General features: G+C 43.4%; 1 protein-coding gene across 6 annotated transcripts in view; it reads left to right on the top strand.

The window, feature by feature from the left end:
• ARFGEF3 (ARFGEF family member 3) overlaps window positions 1–21394 on the top strand; it is a 183739-nt gene extending 162345 nt beyond the window's left edge. For all 6 annotated transcript variants that reach the window (XM_019420456.2, XM_053904438.1, XM_019420455.2 and 3 more), the window contains 6 exons: window positions 836–950; window positions 1895–1997; window positions 2236–2367; window positions 4831–4952; window positions 8542–9760; window positions 13681–21394. In XM_019420456.2, coding sequence (XP_019276001.2) covers window positions 836–950; window positions 1895–1997; window positions 2236–2367; window positions 4831–4952; window positions 8542–9760; window positions 13681–13872 — 1883 coding nt within the window. In that variant the 3' untranslated portion in view covers window positions 13873–21394. The remainder of the gene's footprint in view (window positions 1–835; window positions 951–1894; window positions 1998–2235; window positions 2368–4830; window positions 4953–8541; window positions 9761–13680) is intronic.
• The last annotated feature ends 1903 nt before the right edge of the window (window positions 21395–23297 follow it).

Below are 23297 nucleotides of genomic sequence, written 5' to 3'. Positions count from 1 at the left end.
ATTCTACAGGCCTTTCTCTTTTCTTTATAAAGGGAGAGGTGAGGTAAGAGACTCCCTTGTTAGAGACATTAGAAAATCTGCTGAGACAGTCACCCCAAGGGAGAGTCTAAAAGCAAAGATAAGAAGTGGGTAGCTGCACTAAGTTGAAGGACAATTTGCCCCACAAAAAAGAACGTCAATCGCGAAAGAAAACCAGTGGATTTTTCCACGTGTAAGCGATAACTGTCCCTAGGGGTAGATGTTCTCATCTAGATCATTGTTTTTGCACGGCCCAGAACCTTTGATGATCCTCCTGAAAATGGAATCTGTGGCATCACAAGGACTCTGAGGGAAAAGAATGCAGATGTATTCCCTTGAATTAGACAAATAGAATGACTTGGGGAAGTCTCACTTTTGGTCTGGGGATAGTGTGCCAGACTGAGAAGTTCAAGAAGTGGTAAGACAAGAGAGGTCTTGTTTGCTGAGATCATTGAATTCAATTTAGTCTATCAGCAATAAGGAATGTATACGTTTCATTTTTCTCTTTTTTGTTTTTTTAAGAATTTAAATTTTTTGCTAGCTACTCTTCAGGCTGTAGATGCTATATTCCGCCTAATAGTAATAAATTCGTAAAGTAGGTGAATTATACGCTTAACTTTGAATGCACACCGACACATGAAAGCAAACCACATATATTTCATCTTGAAATGGATAATACAAGCTAAAATTGAGTTTAAAAAAATCCAAGAAAATTACTTTTCTCACAGATGTTTATAGGACTTCCTCCTTTCGCTGCAGATGCCATTTCAACCCCCTCCTTTACTGAGTGAAATTGTGGTCTTACTTTTCCCCGTAGACATCAGGTATGAGAGCATGATCAACACGATGCTGAAGGACCTGTTTGAGTTACTGGTGGCGTGTGTGGCCAAGCCCACAGAGACCATCTCCAGGGTGGGCTGCTCCTGTATTAGGTGAGAAAAAGATTCCCTGGCACTCCACAAAATTAAGAGTTTTTATTATAAAATCCAAGGAAATTAGATTGCTTTCTGTAGGTAAAAATGACTATATAGATGTGTGTGTGTGTGTGTGTGTATGTGTGTGTGTGTGTATATATATATATATGTATATATATATATTATTAGCATATATAGGTGTGTGTGTATATATATATTATTAGCATATATAGGTATGTGTGTATATATATATACACATACATACATACACACACACCTATATATGCTAATAATTCCTCATTTCGTGTTTAATCAGCAAACATTTATCATCTTAGGCATTGTACGAGGTATTCTGCTGGGTAAGAAGTCAAGATCCCTACCCTCAAGAGGCTTATAGCCTTTTCTAAAGGACATAACAAAGAGAGACCCATGAAAAATGATAATAGTAAAGACTTATCCTCCATGCCAAGAAGGGACAGGAGGGCCGGGGAGCAGGGTGGTCAGCAAGGGCTTTTCGTATTAATGACACTTGGTCAGATCCCCAAGGTCGGTAAGCTTTTGATCGGTGGGGACTCACAAGCAGAGCATCACAAACATAAGCACGGAGATCAGAGTTACCAATGACAGGGGCGGGGGGAGAGGGGGGTGAGTTCGGTTGTCCTTTGTAGAGGAGTGGCGGAAAATGGAGCTAGAATGGAAAACCTAGCACAGAATATATACAGTCTTGCATGCAAGCCTAAACATTGCCCTATTTACACTGGGGACCCATTGACATTTCTAAAGTCAAATGCTTTAGGAACAGTGTTAGGACGATGGAACGTCACAGGCGGAAGCCGGGAGTGATGAGAGGCAGTGAGACCTGCTATGGAAGCTATGGAATAAATCTGTGCACGCGTCTGTAAGTCCTTACACCGTGTGACGGCAAACATACAGATTCAGGATCTCCTTGTCTCCCTGGGCAGGTATGTCCTCGTCACGGCGGGCCCCGTGTTCACCGAGGAGATGTGGAGGCTCGCGTGCTGTGCCCTGCAGGACGCGTTCTCCGCCACGCTCAAGCCGGTGAAGGTAAAGTGCGGGCAGGAGGAGCCCGAGCAGGGTCCAGCCTTCCTTTGCCCCCTCCCCCTGTCAGGTCGGGCACCCGGATTCTGCCCTCCTCCCCTTAGCAGGCTGTCTCACCCGCAATCCTGCAGAGGGGGAGAGAGAAGTTGTCGGATCAGTGCTTCCGTCCCGGACGCAGGGACAGTGTCAGCTCGGGGACGGGGCCTGGACGCACCCAGGGAACGCCTGCTGTGTTTCTCCCTAGGATCTGCTGGGCTGCTTCCACAATGGCACGGAGAGCTTCAGTGGGGAAGGCTGCCAGGTGAGGGTGGCGGCCCCCTCCTCCTCCCCCAGTGCGGAGGCCGAGTACTGGCGCATTCGAGCCATGGCTCAGCAGGTAAGGACTGGGGCTTGTGATCCCAGGGGCTGCTAGATGCTGGGACTAGGGCTTGTGATCCTAGAAGCCTCTTCCTGATGGTCTCACATCACCACACTGCTTTCCACTCCCTTGGGGACGTGCACGTCGTTCCTCTGCGCCTGGTCCATACCACCCTTTAAGAGGAATGACTAACCCAGTCAACGGCATTATGATCGTCTGTACCGTCTCTTGCTTGTTGCGTCCTCCAGTGCCCAGATCAGATAGAGTCCTTTTTCTGACGGGCCACTTCCACTTCATACACTACTTGCCTTGCTTGGACTGCTTAGATTATCCGTATTTGCTTAAATATTGATGTTACTGCCAGACTACGAGTGCCTAAGGATGGCACACTTACAAGTTGCATAATTTGCAGACTCACAGTTCAGTTGACTGTCACTGAGAAGTGAAATTAAAATACACTTACTCATGGGTTCAAGCCCCGCGTCAGGCTCTGTGCTGACAGCTCAGAGCCTGGAGCCTGTTTCAGATTCTGTGTCTCCTTCTCTCTGTGACCCTCCCCCGTTCATGCTCTGTCTCTCTCTGTCTCAAAAATAAATAAACATTAAAAAAAAAAAAATACACTTACTCATGCGGGGATCCCCATGTACCAATGACTTTTTCTTCTGGCAGACGTCAGAGAACTCACGAAAGTTGGTTGTGAGCTCCCGAGGAGCAGAGAGCACGTTCTGTGTATTCACCTTGGTGGCCCTAGAGCAGGGCATATAGAAGGCACTTAGTAAATGTCTGCTGACTCAGGGAGTTACTGAATCACAGAAGGCCTTCCGCATTAGCACCGGCTGCAGATATGCCCCCAAACACTTGAGCAACACGTCAGTCTGCCTCCAAGAAACCCTGCATGGGCTTCCAGCAGTAATTAAGCACTGTTCCTAAATTTACATCTATTCATAATAGTGAGTGGTTATGGGGAATGTGTCTTATGTAATGGCAACAGACATATATGAATATGCCTTCATATACAGAAGGTATTTTGCATATACGTGTGTGGTATGTTTGAAATATTAAGCAGTTATGGGGCACCTGGGTGGCTCAGTAGGTTGAGGGTCTGACTCTTGATCTCGTCTCAGGTCATGATCCCAGTGTCACGGAATCAAGCCCCATGTCGGGCTCCACGCTGAGTATGGAGCCTGCTTAAGATTCTCTCTCTTTATCCCTCTGCCCCGCACATACTCTCTGTCTCAAATAAAAAATAAAATTAAGCAATTTTTATAAATGTATATGCAATGTCAGATTCAATCATTGAATAAATACGTTTAATTACTTAGAAAAATAAAGTGAATTAGGGGTTTTATTCAGAGGCTCTCATTCTCTATAAGATCTGTTCAAATTCTTAATAAAATCTCCCCTTAGTACATTAATAATCCAGGATACCGGGATTATCAGTTGAGAAGTTTCCAGGCTAGGCCTGGTTTCTAAAGGGCTTTCCCCAGCACTCCTCACAGAGTGGGACCACCTTCCACCTCCCTCCCGCTTCTCCCATCATCTGCCATCAACACTCGTGTTATCTCAGTACATGAGAGTTGTACTGTTCTGAAGGGAGAAAGCACATCCCTCTGAAGCATCCATGGCCGGTCCGCAGAGGCTGGAACAGAAGAAAGGTCATAAGGCTGCAGCAAAGAACCACTAACATCCACGTGGCTGTTGTGGACAGCTGCGGCATTAAGGCACTGTAACAGAGAAGCCAAGAAGGTGGTCCTCTGATGGGATAACTTGTCTAACGGGACACCATTACACCGCTAGATACAGATGTTTCCCACGTGCCTCCTGTGTCCACCCTTCAGAGAACCCAGAGAATCTGATAAGAAACTTTTCCCTTCTAAATTGTGTCAACAAAGGAAAAGTTTCTTAAGACTATTTCTATTTCCAAAGGCAGGTAGCGAAGGTCTGTGAAGTCATGTGAAATGAGATCACGGAGGTCTGGACTGGGAAGCAGTTGCTATCTTCTTGGTCACTTCTCCCACCGTCTGGTAGAATTGCAGGTCCACGTTAGTAGTCCCGACAGGAGGTCCTGATTAATTTCTTATTCCTGTGTTGGATAGAATATAACTGACATCAAAATCAGATTTTTTTTTTTTTTTTCACAAACACCGCCCCTCTTTACGCGCTCGTAATTCACCTTGAATAGCAGCACTTGCTGTTTGGAGTGTAATGAACTGTCACATGATAAAGGTAGTGAGTAGTGTTAGCGTCAGCCGCTAACTTCTGCTGAATATTTACTGTTCCAACATTATGTGTATGTAATATACACATATTAATTCTCTCAGCAAACACACCAGGTAGGAAACCTCAGTATCAACCTTATTTTATAGGTGAGAAAATGAGTAGAAAGAATAAGCCACTTACCCAGGGCCACCCAGCTAATCCCTGGTGGAGTCAGGTCGAGGATGATGGGGCTCTGAACTGTACCTTTGCATGTCTTCTCAGGTGTTTATGTTGGACACCCAGTGCTCACCAAAGACTCCAAACAACTTCGACCACGCTCAGTCCTGTCAGCTCATTATTGAGCTGCCTCCCGATGAGAAGCCAAATGGACATACCAAGAAAAGGTAAGCAGCTAACCAGCCTAAACATGTGGGGAACTTAGGACGAGCAGAGCTCGTTTATTTCCCGTTCTGGGATAACAGAATAACAGATAACAGATAACAGAATAACAGAACTGTATTTGCTCACAGTTCTGGGGCCTAGAAGCCCAAGATCAAGGTGTGGGCAGGGTCGGTTTCTTCTGAGCCCTCTCTTCTTGGCTTCTGGATGGATGCCTTCTCCCTGTGTCTTCACATGGTCTTTCTTCTGTGTATGTCTGTGTCCTAATCTCTTCTTATAAGGACACCAGTCATAGTGGATTAGGGTCTACCTGATTAATTTTCAAGACCTTATCTCCAAATACAGTCACACTGTGGGTTCAGACGTCAACATATGAGTGGTGTTGGTGGGGGGACACAATTCAGTGTGTTTTTAGGACTATATTACACCCTTTTTTTTTTTTTTAAAGAAAATTGTAACGTGAGGCATGATTTATATTATTTCAGGGAGAAATACGTCAACTTCTTAAGAGCAAGACAGCTGTCAGGAGACAGAAAGATCTCTGCCCTGCCCCAAGAACCTTGCCTTTTTTAAATGCTATCATTTTGCCTGAAAACTATTGTTCCTAGACTTGAAGGAGAATAGCCATGACTGAAATTTCCATTTTTAAACTTCCGACACAGGAATGGTAATGATGATAAGTGTTTGAGCACTATATGTGGAATACAGTGGCTAGGTATTTCCACTCCCGTTTCATCCACGAGGAAACATTCAGAGCGGCTGGGCCACCTACCCAGGGACATAGCAAAAGGGTGGAGCCACTTTGCATTCTTGGATTTGACTGTTAGCACAGACCTTAACTTAGCACAGGACGGAGAGCAAGAGGAGTTAGACCTAAAGAAAGTTCATTTATATGCCGTCCAGTGCATCCTCAGAGGTCCATAGTGAAATCACCCATGGAAATAAATTTAAAAAAAAAAAGCCCTAAATCAAATTCAGATTATAAACTGAATAAAGAGAAATCTGGGTGCAGTTTTTAAATCGCTTTGGCACTGATAGTCCCTGAACTTTACACAACCCACCTAATGTGAGAGCTTTAAGAAGTAGTACTTCATGAATCTGTTTATCGCTGATACTGACATTAGCGTGTCTTAAGTCAGCCACTTGTTATGCAATTAACTCGAGGAGGAGGACTTTCCTTTGCACTTGGCATCTGAACACTTCACGGTCCCCTCCTTTAAAGGGTATGCTATGTGCTGAGCAAAAGGTTGAAACGCTTGGGTACGACAAATTGAAAAATCATCTATGGGTTTTGGTTTGCTCTGGGTCTTTTTTAAAAGATGATTAAGAGTTGCATATCTATACAGTTATGTCACTTTTTTGATATCTTTCTGAAATTTTGATCTCCTCAGTATTGCTGCTGCCACTTTGTTTTCTTATTGCTACGTCAGTCAGCTGGAACCTAAAAGGGATTTTCTGTTCTTTTTACACGCACACTTAGCCATTTTATATCCTAAAGCATCGAAAGGGGGATCTCGGTTGGTAAAGATCCTCCAGAATTCAAACGTGGCCTTGCCTCAACCCTCTTTTTAAGTGTTTGCTGGTGAGGGGTTTTCCAGTTCTCAGGGAAGGTGATAGATCATGTCCTCTGGGCTATGGTGTTTATACCTTCAGAAGGTTGATCAAACTCACCCCTCTGGTTGTGGTTCCTGCTTCAGGAGTCCAGGCTGCCAGGGCCCTGGGGTTGGAGCGTCAGAGCCATTTCTCAGGGAGAACATTTTGTCCAGGCAGGGATGTGTTCAGGCACCTGCACCTAGAACCGATAAGTTTTGGTTACTCGGTTCGTCTTGGATGCTTACTGAGTGCTCCTCTCACCAGACATTTTCCCAGGCCCTGGGGACACAGCTGAATCAAATACTGCCCTGGACCTTAGGGACTTTAGAGTGTGGTGAAGACGACAGACAAGGGTATAGACTTGAGTAATTGGTGACAGGACTTCCCTTATAGTTCGTGTCCTGTAGTTGTAGACACAAAGTATTAGACCAATTTGGTGGCTTTTCGAGCCTTCTTCTTCAGAAAAATGCATATTCAGGGTTCCTATACCTTCAATAAATTATCAGGCGGAGGACAAAAAATTAAAAATTAATTAGCTAACTTATCAAAAGGGGGAATGGAGAGTTACTGTGCAGTAAGTATTGAGTTTGAGATGAAAAAGTTCTAGAAATAGCGGTGATGGTTACCCAACATTGTGCACGTACTTAATGCCACCAAATTGTACTTTTTAAGATGGCCAAAATAGCAACTTTGTGTCATGTGCGCTTAACCACCAAAACAATTAAGTGACTCGTTAGAAAGGGTGACAGTTCTTCGCTGCTCATTCATTCCATCTTTGCTGAGCATATACAGTGTACCACTGCACAAAGGGCAGGGTCAGCCTTTCAATGTACACAAGCACTTGTGTTCCTTTCTGTTACAAAAAAAAAAAAGTAATTTTTACATGCAAGGTCATAACTAGACATACTAACGTAATGGTTGGATTTTTGAAATAAACATTATTAATAAGAGTTGCCATCTTGCTATAATTATCCTATCACGGGAATCAGTTTGCAACATAATGGCATAAGCTATTTGCGTGGAGTTCTTAAGAGCAATGAAAAGAATGTGAAACCACAAGCCACGTGGGGGAATTAAAATTTTCAGCTGAAGGTAGTACCTGGAATTGAAATTGTTTTCTTAGTATAAGAATGCAACCAAACAGAAGAGGCCACATCACCAAAGGGCATTTCTAAGGCTTCCTTATATGTGGGCTGTGCCCTGATAAGGACGAGGAGGAAGTTGTCCTCGTGACTGATGGGTGGTGCCCGCTTCTCAACCAGGAGGCCTGGCTAGATGTCTAGGGAGGATTCGCCCCATCCCACATAGCTGACACGAGGGGTATCTCCGTGGACCCAAAAGAGCATTCGGGGCCCGCAAAGGAGTCCCCTGGCCATGCTGGTGGGAGAGGACACAAAAGAGAATTGCGTGTGTTGAGTGAATACTGCTTTCTCTCCTCAATTTGGCTTACAAAGCTTGAGTTAAAGTACCTCTTTCTTCATGCTGCACATGTTTGGTTCTTCTTCATCTCACGTGTTGGCAGCACTGGAGTTTTTACACATAGGCACCTAGAGCATTAACAGTTAATCCTGGTAAGCAAGTGCGGTCCCTAGAAAGCCAGACTTCAGTGAGATTGCTGCCATCTTGGAGTTTGAGAAAAAAAGCCAAAGGGCAGAGGAGAAAGCCGATTAAAATGCAGAGAATTGACCAGAAATTGTTACTTTCTGGTTTGACACTTCATGACTCATAGCTATGAAGGAAATAAAATGCCTGTATTTAATAGTTTTTATAATACATTAATATTATAGCTCCTAGGTTTTTAAAAAAGTATCAGCAATCCCATTAATGATGGTGAAAATGGTTACCACGTAATGCCCCTTCTTAAAGGAAGGCATTAAACTACAAGTAAGTTTATCATTTCACCCGCGTCGTTCCAAAACGTGCAACATCCGAATCGCTTTAACGAACCTCACGTCCGGCCTAACGCAGACTACTGATCAATCCCTTTCTTTTCGTTTGAAGCGTTTCTTTCAGGGAAATTGTGGTGAGCCTGCTCTCGCATCAAGTGTTGCTCCAGAACTTGTACGACATCTTGTTAGAAGAGTTCGTCAAGGGCCCCTCCCCCGGGGAGGAGAAGACGGTCCAGGTGCCCGAGGCCAAGCTGGCCGGCTTCCTCAGGTACATCTCCATGCAGAACTTGGCGGTCATCTTCGACCTGCTGCTGGACTCGTACAGGACGGCGAGAGAGTTCGACACCAGCCCTGGGCTGAAGTGCCTGCTGAAGAAGGTGTCTGGGATCGGAGGCGCCGCCAACCTCTACCGCCAGTCCGCAATGAGTTTTAACATTTACTTCCACGCGCTCGTCTGCGCGGTCCTCACCAACCAAGAAACCATCACGGCCGAGCAAGTGAAGAAAGTCCTTTTCGAGGACGACGAGAGGAGCACGGACTCCTCCCAGCAGTGCTCTTCAGAAGACGAAGACATTTTTGAGGAGACGGCCCAGGTGAGCCCCCCGAGAGGCAAGGAGAAGAGGCAGTGGAGGGCCCGGATGCCGTCGCTAAGTGTGCAGCCCATCAGCAACGCGGACTGGGTGTGGCTGGTCAAGAGGCTGCACCAGCTGTGCATGGAGCTGTCCACCAACTACATCCAGATGCACCTGGACCTGGAGAACAGCGTGGAGGAGGCTCCCATCTTCAAGAGTGACCCGTTCTTCATCCTTCCGTCCTTCCAGTCGGAGTCCTCCACCCCATCCACCGGGGGGTTCTCGGGGAAAGACACGCCTTCGGAGGACGACCGGAGCCAGACGCGGGATCACGCCGGCGAGCCGGGGAGCCTGCGGGCCGGCAGCGGGGACGTGCTGCCGCCCCCCAGCCCCAAGGTGGAGAAGAAGGATCCCAGCCGGAAGAAAGAATGGTGGGAGAACGCGGGGAACAGAATCTACACCATGGCGGCCGACAAAACCATTTCCAAGTTGATGACTGAATACAAAAAGAGGAGACAGCAGCATAACCTGCCCACGTTCCCCAAAGAGGGCAAAGCGGAGAAGAAGGGCGAGCCGCTGGGTCCGCGGGGCCAGGACTCCCCGCTGCTTCAGCGTCCCCAGCACTTGGTAGACCAAGGGCAGATGCGGCATTCCTTCAGCGCGGGCCCTGAGCTCCTGCGACAGGAGAAGAGGCCCCGCTCTGGCTCCACCGGGAGCTCCCTGAGTGTGTCCGGGAGGGACGCCGAGGCACAGATCCAGGTGGGTTCCTGCCAGCCCCAGGCTGCGGGGAGGCGCGCCTGGCAGCGCAAGAGGGAGGCTGGGTCCCCCGTGACAGCGCAGACACGTCCCCCTTACAGAACACTCATACGCATTCTGAGAGTTGACCGTTTCCCTCCAAAGTCAGAGGACGGCCTGAGCCTGAGACGCAGCATCTGTCTGCCTCACTCCATCTGTGTGAAACTGAAATTTGATTCTTAGATAATTTCAGGGATGGTTTTATGGGTTCCAAGAGATATTATTGAGAATCTGGAGCTCACTCGGATAAATGAGATGAAGCTAAGGCTTCTAAAGTGAACATACCTTCTCTGGCATGGAGTCCTGAGTGTGTCTGAAGATGCCCTGAGGAAATATGTACAGGACACAGGCAAAGGACGCATTATTATGTGGTCCTACCAATGAACTGTTTTGGTCCCAAGTTTCGCTAGCCCCTTCCGAGCACCAAAATCTTCTCATTCCTTAGAGGGCTCTGAGCGTTCCTGTTCCTTTATATAGTTAATGTTTGTAATCCCGTGGGGGCATCAACAACCCAGCCTGAGAAGAAAACGGTGGCAGGAGCGTTTGTTCAGTTTAGGAACTGATGAGATGGGAAAAGAGAAATGGAATCTAGAGTGAGCAGGAGCCCTTTCAAAATACTCTGGGCGCTTAGATTGCGGGCCCCTGTTGCAGGCATAAGTTAGATCTTCGATCCTAGGATTCTATGAACCTACACATAACCGTATTCTTAGGACGAACATAAATTTGGACTTAGCATGAATCTTGCAAGATGCCTCTTTTTCCTCTAAAGTATTTTGAACATAGTACTAAACTTTAGAACCCACAAAAATCATCTTTGACTGGACTTTTGCTAATCTAGTCTAACAGAGATGTATGGTAGTCCTATTCCAGTTTTCTAGGCATTATAGAGACTGATAATTCAACGTGTCTTCATAAGGGGCGCCCCGGTGACTCAGTTGGTTAAGCATCCGACTTTGGCTCAGGTCATGATCTCACGGTTCATGGGCTCGAGCCCCACATCGGGCTCTGCGCTGACAGCTCAGAGCCTGGAGCCCGCTTCAGATTCTGTCTCCCTCTCTGCCCCTCTCCTCCCTTCTCTCTCTCTCTCTCTCTCTCTTCCTCCTCACAAAAATAAATAAAGTTTCTTCATTATGAGAAGGCAGGAGAGTTTTTAAAAATATGAGGAATAAATAAGATTTTGGTACAGGCATACCTTGGAGATATTGCAGGTTTGGCTCCAGACCACCGCAATAAAGCAAATATCAAAGCACGTCAGATGAATTTTTTTATCTCCCAGAGCATATAAAAGTTATGTTCACACTATACTATGAAGTGTACAATAGCATTATATCTAAAAATATATATACATATACCTTAATTTTAAAAATACTTCATTGCTAAAACTCATCTGAGTTTTTAACACGTCATAATCTTTTTGCTGGTGGAGGGTCTTGCCTCCATGTTGGTGGCTGCTGACTCACCAGGGCGGTGGCTGCTGAAGGCTGGGGTGGCTGTGGCACTTTCTTAAAATAAGGCGACAATAAAGGTCGCTGCATTGACTCTTTGACATATTATTTCTCTGTAGCGTGCAATGCTGTTTGATAGCATTGGACCCACACTAGAACCGCTTTCAAAATGGGAATCCATCCACTCAAACCCTGCCACTGCTCCATCCACTGAGTGTATGTAATCTTCTAAATCCTCTGTTGTCATTTCAATAGTCTTCACCAGGAGTAGATTCCATCTCAAGCAACCACTTCCTTTGCTCATCCATAAGAAGCAACCCTTCATCCATTGAAGTTCGATCATGAGATGGCGGGATTCCAGGCCCATTTTCCGGCTCTGCTTCTAATTCTTCCGCTGTTTCCCCCACACCGCAGTTACTTCCTCCACGGAGTCCTGAACCCCTCAGAGTCCTGCACGAGTGTTGGAATCAAGTTCTTGCACGCTCCCGTTCATGTCGATGTTCTGACCTCTTCCCATGAGTCATGAATGTTGTTAACAGTATCTAGAACAGTGAATACTTTCCAGGTCTTCAGTCTACTTTGCCCAGATCCAGCAGAGGAATCACTGTAACACCTCGAGCCTTATGAAATGTATTTCTTTTTTTTTTTAATTTTTTTTCAACGTTTTTTATTTATTTTTGGGACAGAGAGAGACAGAGCATGAACGGGGGAGGGGCAGAGAGAGAGGGAGACACAGAATGGGAAACAGGCTCCAGGCTCCGAGCCATCAGCCCGGAGCCTGACGCGGGGCTCAAACTCACAGACCGCGAGATCGTGACCTGGCTGAAGTCGGACGCTTAACCGACTGCGCCACCCAGGCGCCCCGAAATGTATTTCTTAAATAATGACTTGAAAGTAGAAATGGACTGCAGAATGGCTGTCGTGTTAGCAGGCACGAGAACAGCGTGAATCTCATCGGACATCTGCGTCAGAGCTCGTGGGTGACCAGGTGCATTGTCAACAGGCAGTAATATTTTGAAAGGAATCCTTTTCTCTGAGTAGCAGTTCTCAATAGTAGGTTTAAAATATTCAGTGAGCCATGGGTAAACATGTGCTGTCACCCAGGTTTTCCTGTTTCATTTATGGAGCACGGAGTAGATACGGCATAATTCTTAAGGGTTCTAGGATTTTGAGAATAGTAAATGAGCAGTGGCTTTAACTTTAAAGTCACCAGCTGCATTAGCCCCTAACTAGAGAGTCAGCCGGCCCTTTGAACCCAGGTACTGACTTCCCTCTGGCTATGAAAGTCCTAGATGGCATCTTTTTCCAACAGAAGGCTGTTTCATCTGCATTGAAAATCTGTTTAGTGTAACCGCCTTCATCACTTATCTCAGCAGATCTTCTGGAAAACTTGCTGCAGCTTCCAGTCAATACTTTCGATTAGGGAAACGGCTTCTTTCCTTAAACCCCATGAACCCACCTCTGCGAGCTTCAAACTTTTCTTCTCCAGCTTCCTCACCGCTCTCAGCCTTCACAGAATGGAAGAGAGTTAGGGTCTCGCTCTGGATTAGGCTTTGGCTGAAGGGAATGTTGGGGCTGGTTTGATCTTCTATCCAGACCACTCGAACTTTCTGCTTGTCAGCACTAAGGTTGTTTTTCTTTCTTATCATGTGTGTGTTCACTGGAGTCACACTTTTAATTTCCTTCAGGAACTTTCCCTTTGCGTTCACAGCTTGGCTAACTTAGGCTGGAAGCTAGGCTTTTGTGCCAGTCTCGGCTTCCAACACACCTCCCTCACTAAGCATGATCATTTCTGGCTTTTGATTGAAAGTGAGAGACCTGTGACTCTTCCTTTCACTTGAACGCTTAAAGGTCAATGTAGGCTTATTCATTGGCCTAACTTCAATATTGTTGGGTCTCAGGGAATAGGGAGGCCCAAGGAGAGGGACGGGCGAAGGGCTGATCAGTGGGGCAGTCAGAGCACACACGTTTTATCAATTAAGTTCACCATCTTATATAGGCACAATTCATGGCACCCAAAACAGTTATAATAGTAATATCACGGATCACCCAAACAAATATAATAATTCAAAAGTTTGAAACATTGTGAGAATTACCAAAATGTGACACAGAGACACAAAGTAAGCAAATGAAAACACAAACAAAAAACCCACTATCTGGGAAGCACAGTAAAAGCAAACTGCAATAAAACGAGTTATGCCTCTAGCCTACAAAAGCTGAAAATCAGATATTCCTAATGTCAGAGGAGTTTCTGCTATTCCTTGTATGGATGAACTCAAAATGACAATTTCTAGTCGCTACATTCAATTAGTAAAGACAGACTTATTGCAGCCCAAAGACAGAAAACTCATTCGCACACTGGCAGGGCTTAGCCACACCTGAGAGTTCAGCTGAACCCAGAGGAGAAAGCCGCTAATTCCCCTAAATCCTTTCTCTTAGGCATGGACCAACATGATGCTAACAGTTCTCAACCAGATTCAGATCCTTCCAGACCAGACCTTCACGGCTCTCCAGCCTGCAGTGTTCCCGTGCATCAGCCAGCTGACCTGTCACGTGACCGACATCCGTGTGCGCCAGGCCGTGAGAGAATGGCTGGGCAGAGTGGGCCGGGTCTACGACATCATCGTGTAGACCACTCAGTTTGAGGAAGTTCAGTAGCAAGGGTTAGAGAGTGCCTGCCAGTCTGACTGATCGCGTTATCCCCACCACCAGCCCCACCAAAACAAGTGTCTCAGAGAACAATCTGTCGCTCCCTAACACTGGGGCCAACCTGGACACTAACCTTGTATCTGGATGACACAAATGATACTCTGATTTTGCACATTATTGCAGAAAAGTCTCCATTCCTTGATACGTTTCTAAATCTTGATGTTTATTTCCCAGTGCTTCTGCTTGCGATGTTATTCCCAAAAGGATCCCTTTCCAGGACTACCCCTTTGAAAACACTACATTGACCTATTTGATTTTTTTTTTTTTAATGGAAATGTTAAGGAAATATCTGCTGGTAAGTCAAGCTGATGTGTAAGCACTCAGGCATCTAGTAAAGACATTCACTGGAGGAAGATTTTCTATTATGATTATGGGCTGATTAGCAGCTGGAAAAACATTCTTGGGGGTCACAATCAAGAAAGGGATGGCTTCCTTTGTAAAATACCCCAGAACATTTCAAAGTCGTCCCAAACTGTCAAGATTTTCCAGTTGGTATTCACCAACTTCTTCTAAGGTACGTTTGTGCCTTTATTTCCCTATTTCTAAAGGAAGAAAATGCTGTCCTGGCAGGGTTTTAAGTCTACGGGCTGGCAGCCTTTGACACACAGATTGGCTGACACAGATGTTGCCAAGAGACAGACTGACCAGCCACCCTGGCTTCCCATTAGTCTTTGCTTTTGCTCCCAAGGCAAAACAGGAAAGGGAAAGAAAAAATGGTGCCTTAGTTTTTTGTTGCACAGACATTTCTATGCTCCACAGTTATCTGAACATAGGGCAGAACCTTGGGTTTTTAAGGAAACAAAACGTTAAAACGCAACTCATTTTGTATCCGCACCTTCGGAGGAAAGGACTCAGTTCTCCATCCAGTGAGCAGACTTCTCAGGGAACGGGGCAGGAAGTGTGGGGTAGGGAGACAGCTGGAAGGGGTGAGAAAAGAGATTGTGACGAAGTCATTTTAAATCTTAAAATATTATACAAGCATCACATAAAATGAGGGTGTCAGGCATACAAGCTCTGGTCTCAGAAGAAAATAGAACTAAAGGAGAAGGGGACACATAATGAAATTTAGGAAATTAAGTTTTTCAATTTCAAACACTTCTCCTCTCTGGCAAGTAAATTTACTTATGTCTGGTGTCTTTCCAGGCTGTTGTTTTACATGAATATTTCTTTTAGATATCACTAGGAAATCAATTTGGAAACTTTATCATATTTACAGTACACTTAATAGTTCTTCAGTTATAATGATTGAAACTCATCAAGCCCACTCGTGTACATTCTAGAAAGTAGAGTTCGTTGCTAAGATACATTATCATTTTCCCAGCCCCTAAAAACGTGTTCACAATGGAATGTCATTGAAAAATAAAACAGCAACTCTTCAGTACAGAAGTAAGGATTTCAAACCAACAACTTTGCTCAGTGCTAGTATTTGTAAACCTCATCTTAACCTTGTAGATATTTACATATTTCTCAAGGAAGACAGAGTTCCCTGACTTATTTAGGCAATCTCAAAGAACCCCATCATTTCGTATGCCATCCAGAGATCACAGCAAAATCCAGAAGGCATTTTTCCAGTTCCACAAAACCCTCTCTTTGCCTTCAGGTTTTACTCATTAGACAACACTTCAAGTGTAAACACAGATCAACTATTTGATCTTAAGCAGTGAATTGTTGGAACAGCAATGTATTTAGGAGTATTCTATACTTTTAAACTTTTTATGTTTTGGAAGTAGAATGGAAAGTCAGATACTTTTCCTTTGTTTTCACAATTACCACAAAAAGAAACAGAACCACCATGATATACTGCTTCTCTGAGGTTTACTTCCCCTTTGTGAACCCATGAGGACTACAAAATTAACTTGGTGGGGGTGAGGGCCATGGGGTGGGGTAGGGAGGAAGCTTCAGAGAAGCAGAGTGTCAAATCCATGATTATAACATGTTTACACGTAGCAACTTTTTATATAGCATAAAAATTCAAAGCCAGTCTCAATTTAGAATGTCACATCCCAGAATATGTTAGTTGTTTGGAAATCAGAATTCATTCTCCCATAGACTCTCTCTCATGAGATCCAAGGCTAGTTTATGAAAATAAATTTCCCACGTACTGTGTGCAAACACTGCTCTGAGACTATGACTCATTATAGGTTCGAAGAATGAAAAAGTGAGAAAACGTGCATAGCTCTTTACCCACAATTTTGTAAGAGGGTTTTAGCCCTTTCCCATCATCTATTCTATAGCCTACCCCGAGGCCCATATTGGTCTCAGCTCACCTTGATACTTCCCAGAGGTATTTGCTGTTGTCAAGAGGACATCGCCGGAGACAAATAATCTCTAACAAATAGGACTTCAGGTCACAATGACGTCCGTCTTCTCCAGGAGTGGAGAGGAAAGGGAAATAATTAGGGACCCTCGGTAGACGAGTGGTCCCTTCCCTGTTTGGCCCCTCACACACTTCCAGTGTCTGGGTTTCTGCCTCTCTCCCTCTCTTCCTTCACTCCATCTCTCCCAAGGTCTCTGAAAGACCAAGGTCAAGACAGCCTTTGTGGCGAAAACAGTCATGACCATATATTTACTGATCTAAGCAGAATAAGATTTTGCACGTCACTTTCAGTTGCCTGTATTTACTGCCAAAAGTGTGTTACCCTACGACTGAGACGTACTCTCTTTTTCTAATATTTTGGTAAAGTGTGCATCATGAAAATACCTAGAGAATTTCAAAGTGTTTAGGAATTCCTGACAGCCAAGTAGACCACACGCATCATCAGATTTCTCCTTGCCATGAGGACATAGGTTTGATGGAGGGCCAGCGTCTCGCCTAGCTCTTGCCTCTCCTGATTAGCTTTTAAAAATGCTTAGGCTGCCTCTTTACACCATGTTGCCATCTCTCCCCTTATGATTATTTTCTAGCCTCCTCCATCAATATACAACTAGGGCACTTTCTACCGTCTTTACGCTATGTAATGACCAAGGCAGATGCTAACATATATAATGGCTCAGACTAAATTATTTTCAAACAAACATGACAGAATATTAACATAATTCAAAAGCACCTCTAAATGGAAACTTCTTGGTACAGTGTCACCAGGCTTTTAGTTCTTGTTGTTTCAAGGTTTATACAGAGCCCGTTGAGACCATCAAGTAGCCTTCACTGTAAGAACGTAATGCAATTATATGACAGAGATCCCTGACTTTCCCCAAATACATCACAGGGCTGCTTCTGCAGGAAGGTTTTCTTTCTCAGAAAAGAAAATCCATCTGTGTCCGCCCTATCAGACTAAGCAGAGTGAAGACCTGAGTTTGGAGCCGGTAACAATCGCAAGAGGTTACAGACGACAGGGAGGAGGTGACATTTGTTGAATGCCACTGTGACCGTAGACCTGAACCTACATCACCCTTTAGCTCTCACGATAACCTTGTCAAACAGGTTTTGTTTTCCTCATTTTTTTCAGATGAGGACACAGACCCAGAGAGGTTAAGATATTTGCCCAAGATCACCAGTAAATGGCAACGTTGGTTGCAAAAGAGGTGTTCCTGAATTCAAAGGCCATGCTCTGTCTACAATACAATGCTCTCAGGACACAGAGTGAATACATGAGTGTTGCCAGGAATCAAACAGTGAAAATGAGTTGAAAGTATTTAATTGATGTCCCATATCTGCAATCCTAGGAGGATTTTTTCAAATAGGGTTTTAAAAACGTGTTCGTTCATAGAAAGATCATACATAATATAATGTTTTTGGGGTGTTTGAAAATAAAATAAGGTCTGAACTTTAGTCTTAAAGCAGACCCTCAGTGGTAATTTAGAAAACTTGCCAAATTAGCCGGAAGTGATGGAATATTACTATTTGGGGCCAGCCGTTCTGCAGGTGTGCATGGCAGTCTGTGTCCGGAAGGACACGCACGACTGGTAAACTTTTCTCAATTGCCGTTTAATCACTCAGAATCAAGTGCCCTGTAGCCAACAGTGCCTCTCTACTTGCTTCCCTGGGAAGTAGATGGTAGTAAAAGTCATCATCAAAGTTTGAGAATATGCAGAATCAGTTCCAACCAGTTTTCCACTGCACTCTCTGAAAAGGAAGCGACAGGTAGGACAAGATTGTTTAAAGATCCAGGTACTGAGGGCATCAGGTCAATATCCACCACGTGCCATATGCCTCAATATTTCTACATACTCTGCAGACAAGGAAACAGACGTAAGGAAAACCCAACATATGACATTAAGCGGGTGACAGAACTTGGATATGCATGGGTACCACTTAGGTGATCCTGGTGACATTTAGTGTGGCCTTAGAAAAAGCAAGATACTCTTTTTAAGCACTTTTTATTGGAAATATGAGCTTGTTATGGGGCAAGATTTAATGAAATCAGTAAAGAACTCATAATTATGCTTCATCAAAAAAAAAAAAAAAACTATGTTCATTCATAGTGGAACAATCTAGAAAATTGTCTCTCTCCTTTTAGGAGATCCTCTTCCTCTGCTTATAATGTTTATATTTGATGTGGAAGTAACTAAAATTTTAATACAGAGTTTTGGACTAGAACACCATTTAGATTTCCAAAATACAATCATTGCTTCAGGGAAAACAGACCAAAAAAAAAAAAAATTATCCCGGGGGATAATTTATGAGAAACTCAGTTGAGAACAAGATTCAATTTCCTTATAAACAATGGCACCTCTTACTAGTTGAGGAAAATGCAATACAATACCACTGGCATCATATAAAACCTTTCCCCTGTATCTTTGTGTAATAATGCGTGGGGGTTCCAGGGAGGAGAGACTGGCTGACCATCTTAGTAACAAAATTACAGTCAGCTACTGGTGCATCCCATCCAGGTATGGTCCTTCCAGCTTGTCAACCACCAAGAATTGCTGCGTATTATTAGTTCCTATCCTAAAGTTTTCAGTGGTCGTCGTCTAGTATCTTTTGACTTTGCTCTTAGGTGGTTCTCAAACTTTGGCACACATCAGGATCACCTGGAGGGCTTGTTAAAACGCAGGTCGTTGGGCCTATGCCCACGGTTTCAGATTCAGTAGGTCTGGAAATTTCCATTTCTAATAAGTACCCAGGTGAGGTCAGTGCTGCTGGTCTGGGGACCACATTTTGAGAACTGGCTTGAAAAAATTTCCAACCACTGCCTATGAGATCAGCCTGACTTATCAAGCTCTATTGAAACATCGAACTGAATCTTGGGCAGACACCTTGGGATTGGATTCTCTACAGCATTCCTACTCAATCTTCCCAGTTTCTAGGTTTATTATGCCAACAATTAGGTGTTTTTTTTTTTTTTTACAAGCTAGAAGACAATGAATGTATAAGTTCAATGAAACAGTGAATTCTGTGTAAGCTTCTCGTCTTTGTATTTAGAAACACTGGTTATGGATGATCATTTGTATCATGTTGACCCTTTGACTTGTACTGAGGTGATTTTAAATTTAAATATGTAGTGTTTGAGTTTCTTCTGTCATTACAGCTTTAATGAGACATTTCCATCTCAACTCCATCACAACTTTGGCTCCTGGCTTCCAGAAGTTTTGAGTCGTTGCTTGCTTGCCAGTAGGTTTCTCTCTCTCATTAGTCACCCAAATATCAACACTTCAAAATGGTATTACACCGTTAGATGTACCTTCTTCTTAACTGTCTGGTGTAAATTAATATTTTAATTCTTATGTACCTGTGAAGAGTCTACCAAGTGGCTTCATGGAAATTTGCAAACTGAACAACTCCCTTTTGAGCAGTACATGTGCCTGTTTGAAGGACTTTTTGGTAAGTGTGTTTGTGTTCATACCTGCACAGTGGAGACCGTATTCATTATCTCATCTTCCAGTGATGGGAGAAATGTTCACGGGCATCAGCAGGCTTTGGGACTACAGTGAAATTATGTTAACTTAAATATAGGTGGGGCCTATGTTTCTTAACACTTCGTCTGATTAGTTCACTTTGGAAATTCTTTTTTCCACCAAAAAAAGAATAATCAGGGAATAATTCAAGAGAAAAAAATTAAGTACCTTAAAATTATCATCCATGTATAAATTATATTAATTATATCATTCTTATTGATTTCATATTCTCTAAAGCCTTCTGCTTAAATACGCTGACATCATTTAAATTACTTTAGATTGTTGTATGAATAGAAATGACTACATTTACGAGAGTTAGTGAGATCAGAAAGCATATCAAAGGGTTGATGGTATTAAGGAGTCAAGTTCTTGCCTCTGTGGATGGAAATGATTGTTTCAGTTCACGTTTGTTTTCCATAATCTGTTTTGGAAACTCTGTGTGCATTTAGTTCTTTTAATAGTCATTGGTTTTCAAATTAAATTTAAAATATTAATCTCTAGGAATAATTTAGTTCCAACTTATTTTACCAACTGGTGCCAAAAAAGGGAGCGGGGGTGGGGGGGGGAAGCTAAAAGCCAACCTTTTGAACTACCACACAAAATGTTTTCTCTTCAAGCTAGGGAATCTCAAGCCCTGACATTACCAGCCACAACAGTCATCCAGGGCTACCTCATGGTCATGTGCAGGCTACTTTGCATTCCTCCCATGGAAGTTCTTCCATCTGTATTTTGTTGGAAGTGGTTCTCTATAATAAAAATCGGTTCCCTGCTGAATAGGCAAAAAATGGACAAGGATTAGTGCTTTTGATTGCAAGGATTGTGGGTTTCACTTCAGTTGAAGCCATGTGATAGGATATCCAGGTATGGCATGATAGGGGCAGGAGCAGGTGCCCAGAGGGAAAGGCTGCTTTCAGTTATTTTTGCTTGTTAATTTGTTTTCAATGGGTGGGTGGGGGTGGCCAAGAAGAAGACATTTATTGCCCTAATCATGCCAAAAGACTATTATTCGAGATTATTTTCCTGCTTTTCTAAGAGAAATAAAATAAATTACATTATAAACAGTTTCCCTGTTATCATTTCCCACTCTAAATAAAGCCAGTGGGTGGTAAGGGTTCTTTTATCCCTTCTTATATTATGCCAAAGAATCGACTTGTTTTCATTAAAAATTATAAACAAATGAAGCTTGGTATAGCCATAATGATTTGAGTCAGTGTACCATTTTATCTATAAAATGCAGAATTCATCCTCGCAATCCCATTCACCAGGAGCCTTGAAGCATTTTGTTTACTCCAAAGGACTTGTCTAGAAGTACAGTTTTTATTTTGCCTTCTTATTTAGTCAGTTTGGTCATATTTATTAAAAGACACACACACACACACACACACACACACACACGAGACTACCCTCCTTTATATGTTGATAAACTGTTTGATTTGATAGAATCTGTCTGTTCATTGTTTATCAGGTCCCTGTAAGCAAGCTTGCAAGTGTATTTTGTGTACATTTTATCGGAGGTGAAAATGAAAATTCTAAAGAGAAAATATTTTAAAAGATATTGTATTTATGTTGCTTGTGTTGTAGAATAAAAATTCAAATGCATTAAAAAAAATCTATGTGGAACAATTTTCTTATCTAAAAAACCTATCAAAATAATTTGTGTAAATATCTTATGTTTACAGAATACTACCACAAGAACCAGGTTTCTTTTTCCATGGCATTTCATAACTGAAGAGGCCCCTTCCAGTTCCATAACACAGACAAGGTCACTGTTGACAATCTGGTACATACCTAGAAAGTATATCTGAAGAGATACATATATATTACATATATTTTTTCTTCTCTAAAATAAATTCATATTATCTGTAGATATTGATGGAATTTGTCCATTACAAAAATCACTACCTTTTGTTCATAACAAATCCCTCAATAGGTATATTATTATTAGAAGGTAATATTGAAAAGAAAATACAACCCCTTTAATGTCATGGTCTTATTAGATTGCAGCTTTAAAACTGTTTCAGGGGCGCCTGGGTGGCTCAGTCGGTTGAGCACCCGACTTCAGCTCAGGTCATGATCTAGCAGTTGACGAGTTCGAGCCTCAGCTCAGGTCATGATCTCGCAGTTGACCGCTTCGAGCCCTGTGTCGGGCTCTGTGCTGACAGCTCAGAGCCTGGAGCCTGCTTCAGATTCTGTGTCTCCCGCTCTCTCTGCCCCTTCCCCACTCAGGCTCTCTGTCTGTCTCTCAAAAATGAATAAACGTTAAAAAATTTTTTTCTGAACTGTTTCAAAAGCCTACAACAGTATAACCCTAGGAATCATCATGCCCAAATCATGGAAAACTGGCCAAAGGAGGGGCAAAAGAAGTACAAGTTGCCAAAGAGACGAAATCTGTGCACATGACCTTAAACCATGATTCTATCATTCTATCATACACTCTGGTAATCTGACAGTTGCACTACTAAGTCACCAGGCACTTCCCTCTTATGGATGAAATAAAACTAAAATAGATACTAACATATTTTACACAAGGACATCACAAACATAAGTGACCAACTGTGTTCACGGATGGAGAAGAACAGCCGAGGTGGCCTTGGGCTTTAGCCAGCAAAGCAGAATTCACATCTCGAGCTTTGCCTCTTCCTGGGAGTGGGAAAAACAGACAACACTTGAGTACCGAGCTCAAGGTTCCCACTCCAGAAAATGAATATAAATTCTAACCTCGGGGTTGCTTCAAGAGCACACGAAAGCCCCAGTGCTGCAGTGCTCTGTACACGCTAATGATTAATAAACGCAGTACTGCTATGTGCTGGGGCGGGGAACCATCTCATCAACGGCCCCACTATTTTGCAAGAGAATTTATACTTGAGACCTCGTGCGTACCTATCCTTGACATTCATAGCCATACATGCACTATAATACAGAAAGCTAAGCATTTTGTGCCAATCTTGTACGAGGTGGTTGGCCACTCAGATGCATCTCTCTTTTTTTAAATTTTTTTAAATGTTGATTTATTTTTGAGACAGAGAGAGACAGAGCATGAACGGGGGAGGGTCAGAGAGAGAGAGGGAGACACAGAATCCGAAACAGGCTCCAGGCTCTGAGCTGTCAGCACAGAGCCCGACGCGGGGCTCGAACCCACAAACCACAAGATCATGACCTGAGCCGAAGTCGACCGCTTAACCGACTGAGCCACCCAGGCGCCCCGGATGCATCTCTCTTTAACCGAACGTTGGGAAATAAATTCTACGTCAATGGCCAGTTCTTCTATTGTTAATGTCTAGTAACGAATATGATACATGCATAAATTTATAGATGTTTCTGTAAAAGTAGAGACTTAATATGCTTCAACTCTTTGGCTCATGCTCAAAACTTGCATAATTTAGCTTTGATAACTCTTTCATCTCACTCATTAGAAAGTTCACTTTCCCATCTGGCCTAAAGGTAGGTTCAATAAACAAGTGAAAATAAAATTGAAGCATAATGCAATATTGTGGCTTTCACATCCTGACCGA

Source organism: Panthera pardus, unplaced genomic scaffold (genome assembly GCF_024362965.1).
Source record: "Panthera pardus isolate Hobbes unplaced genomic scaffold, ASM2436296v1 HiC_scaffold_17, whole genome shotgun sequence".
NCBI classification, from domain to species: Eukaryota; Metazoa; Chordata; class Mammalia; order Carnivora; family Felidae; genus Panthera; species Panthera pardus.
The sequence above is the reverse complement of the archived record's forward strand: the minus strand, read 5'-3'. Positions and strand labels throughout refer to the sequence as shown.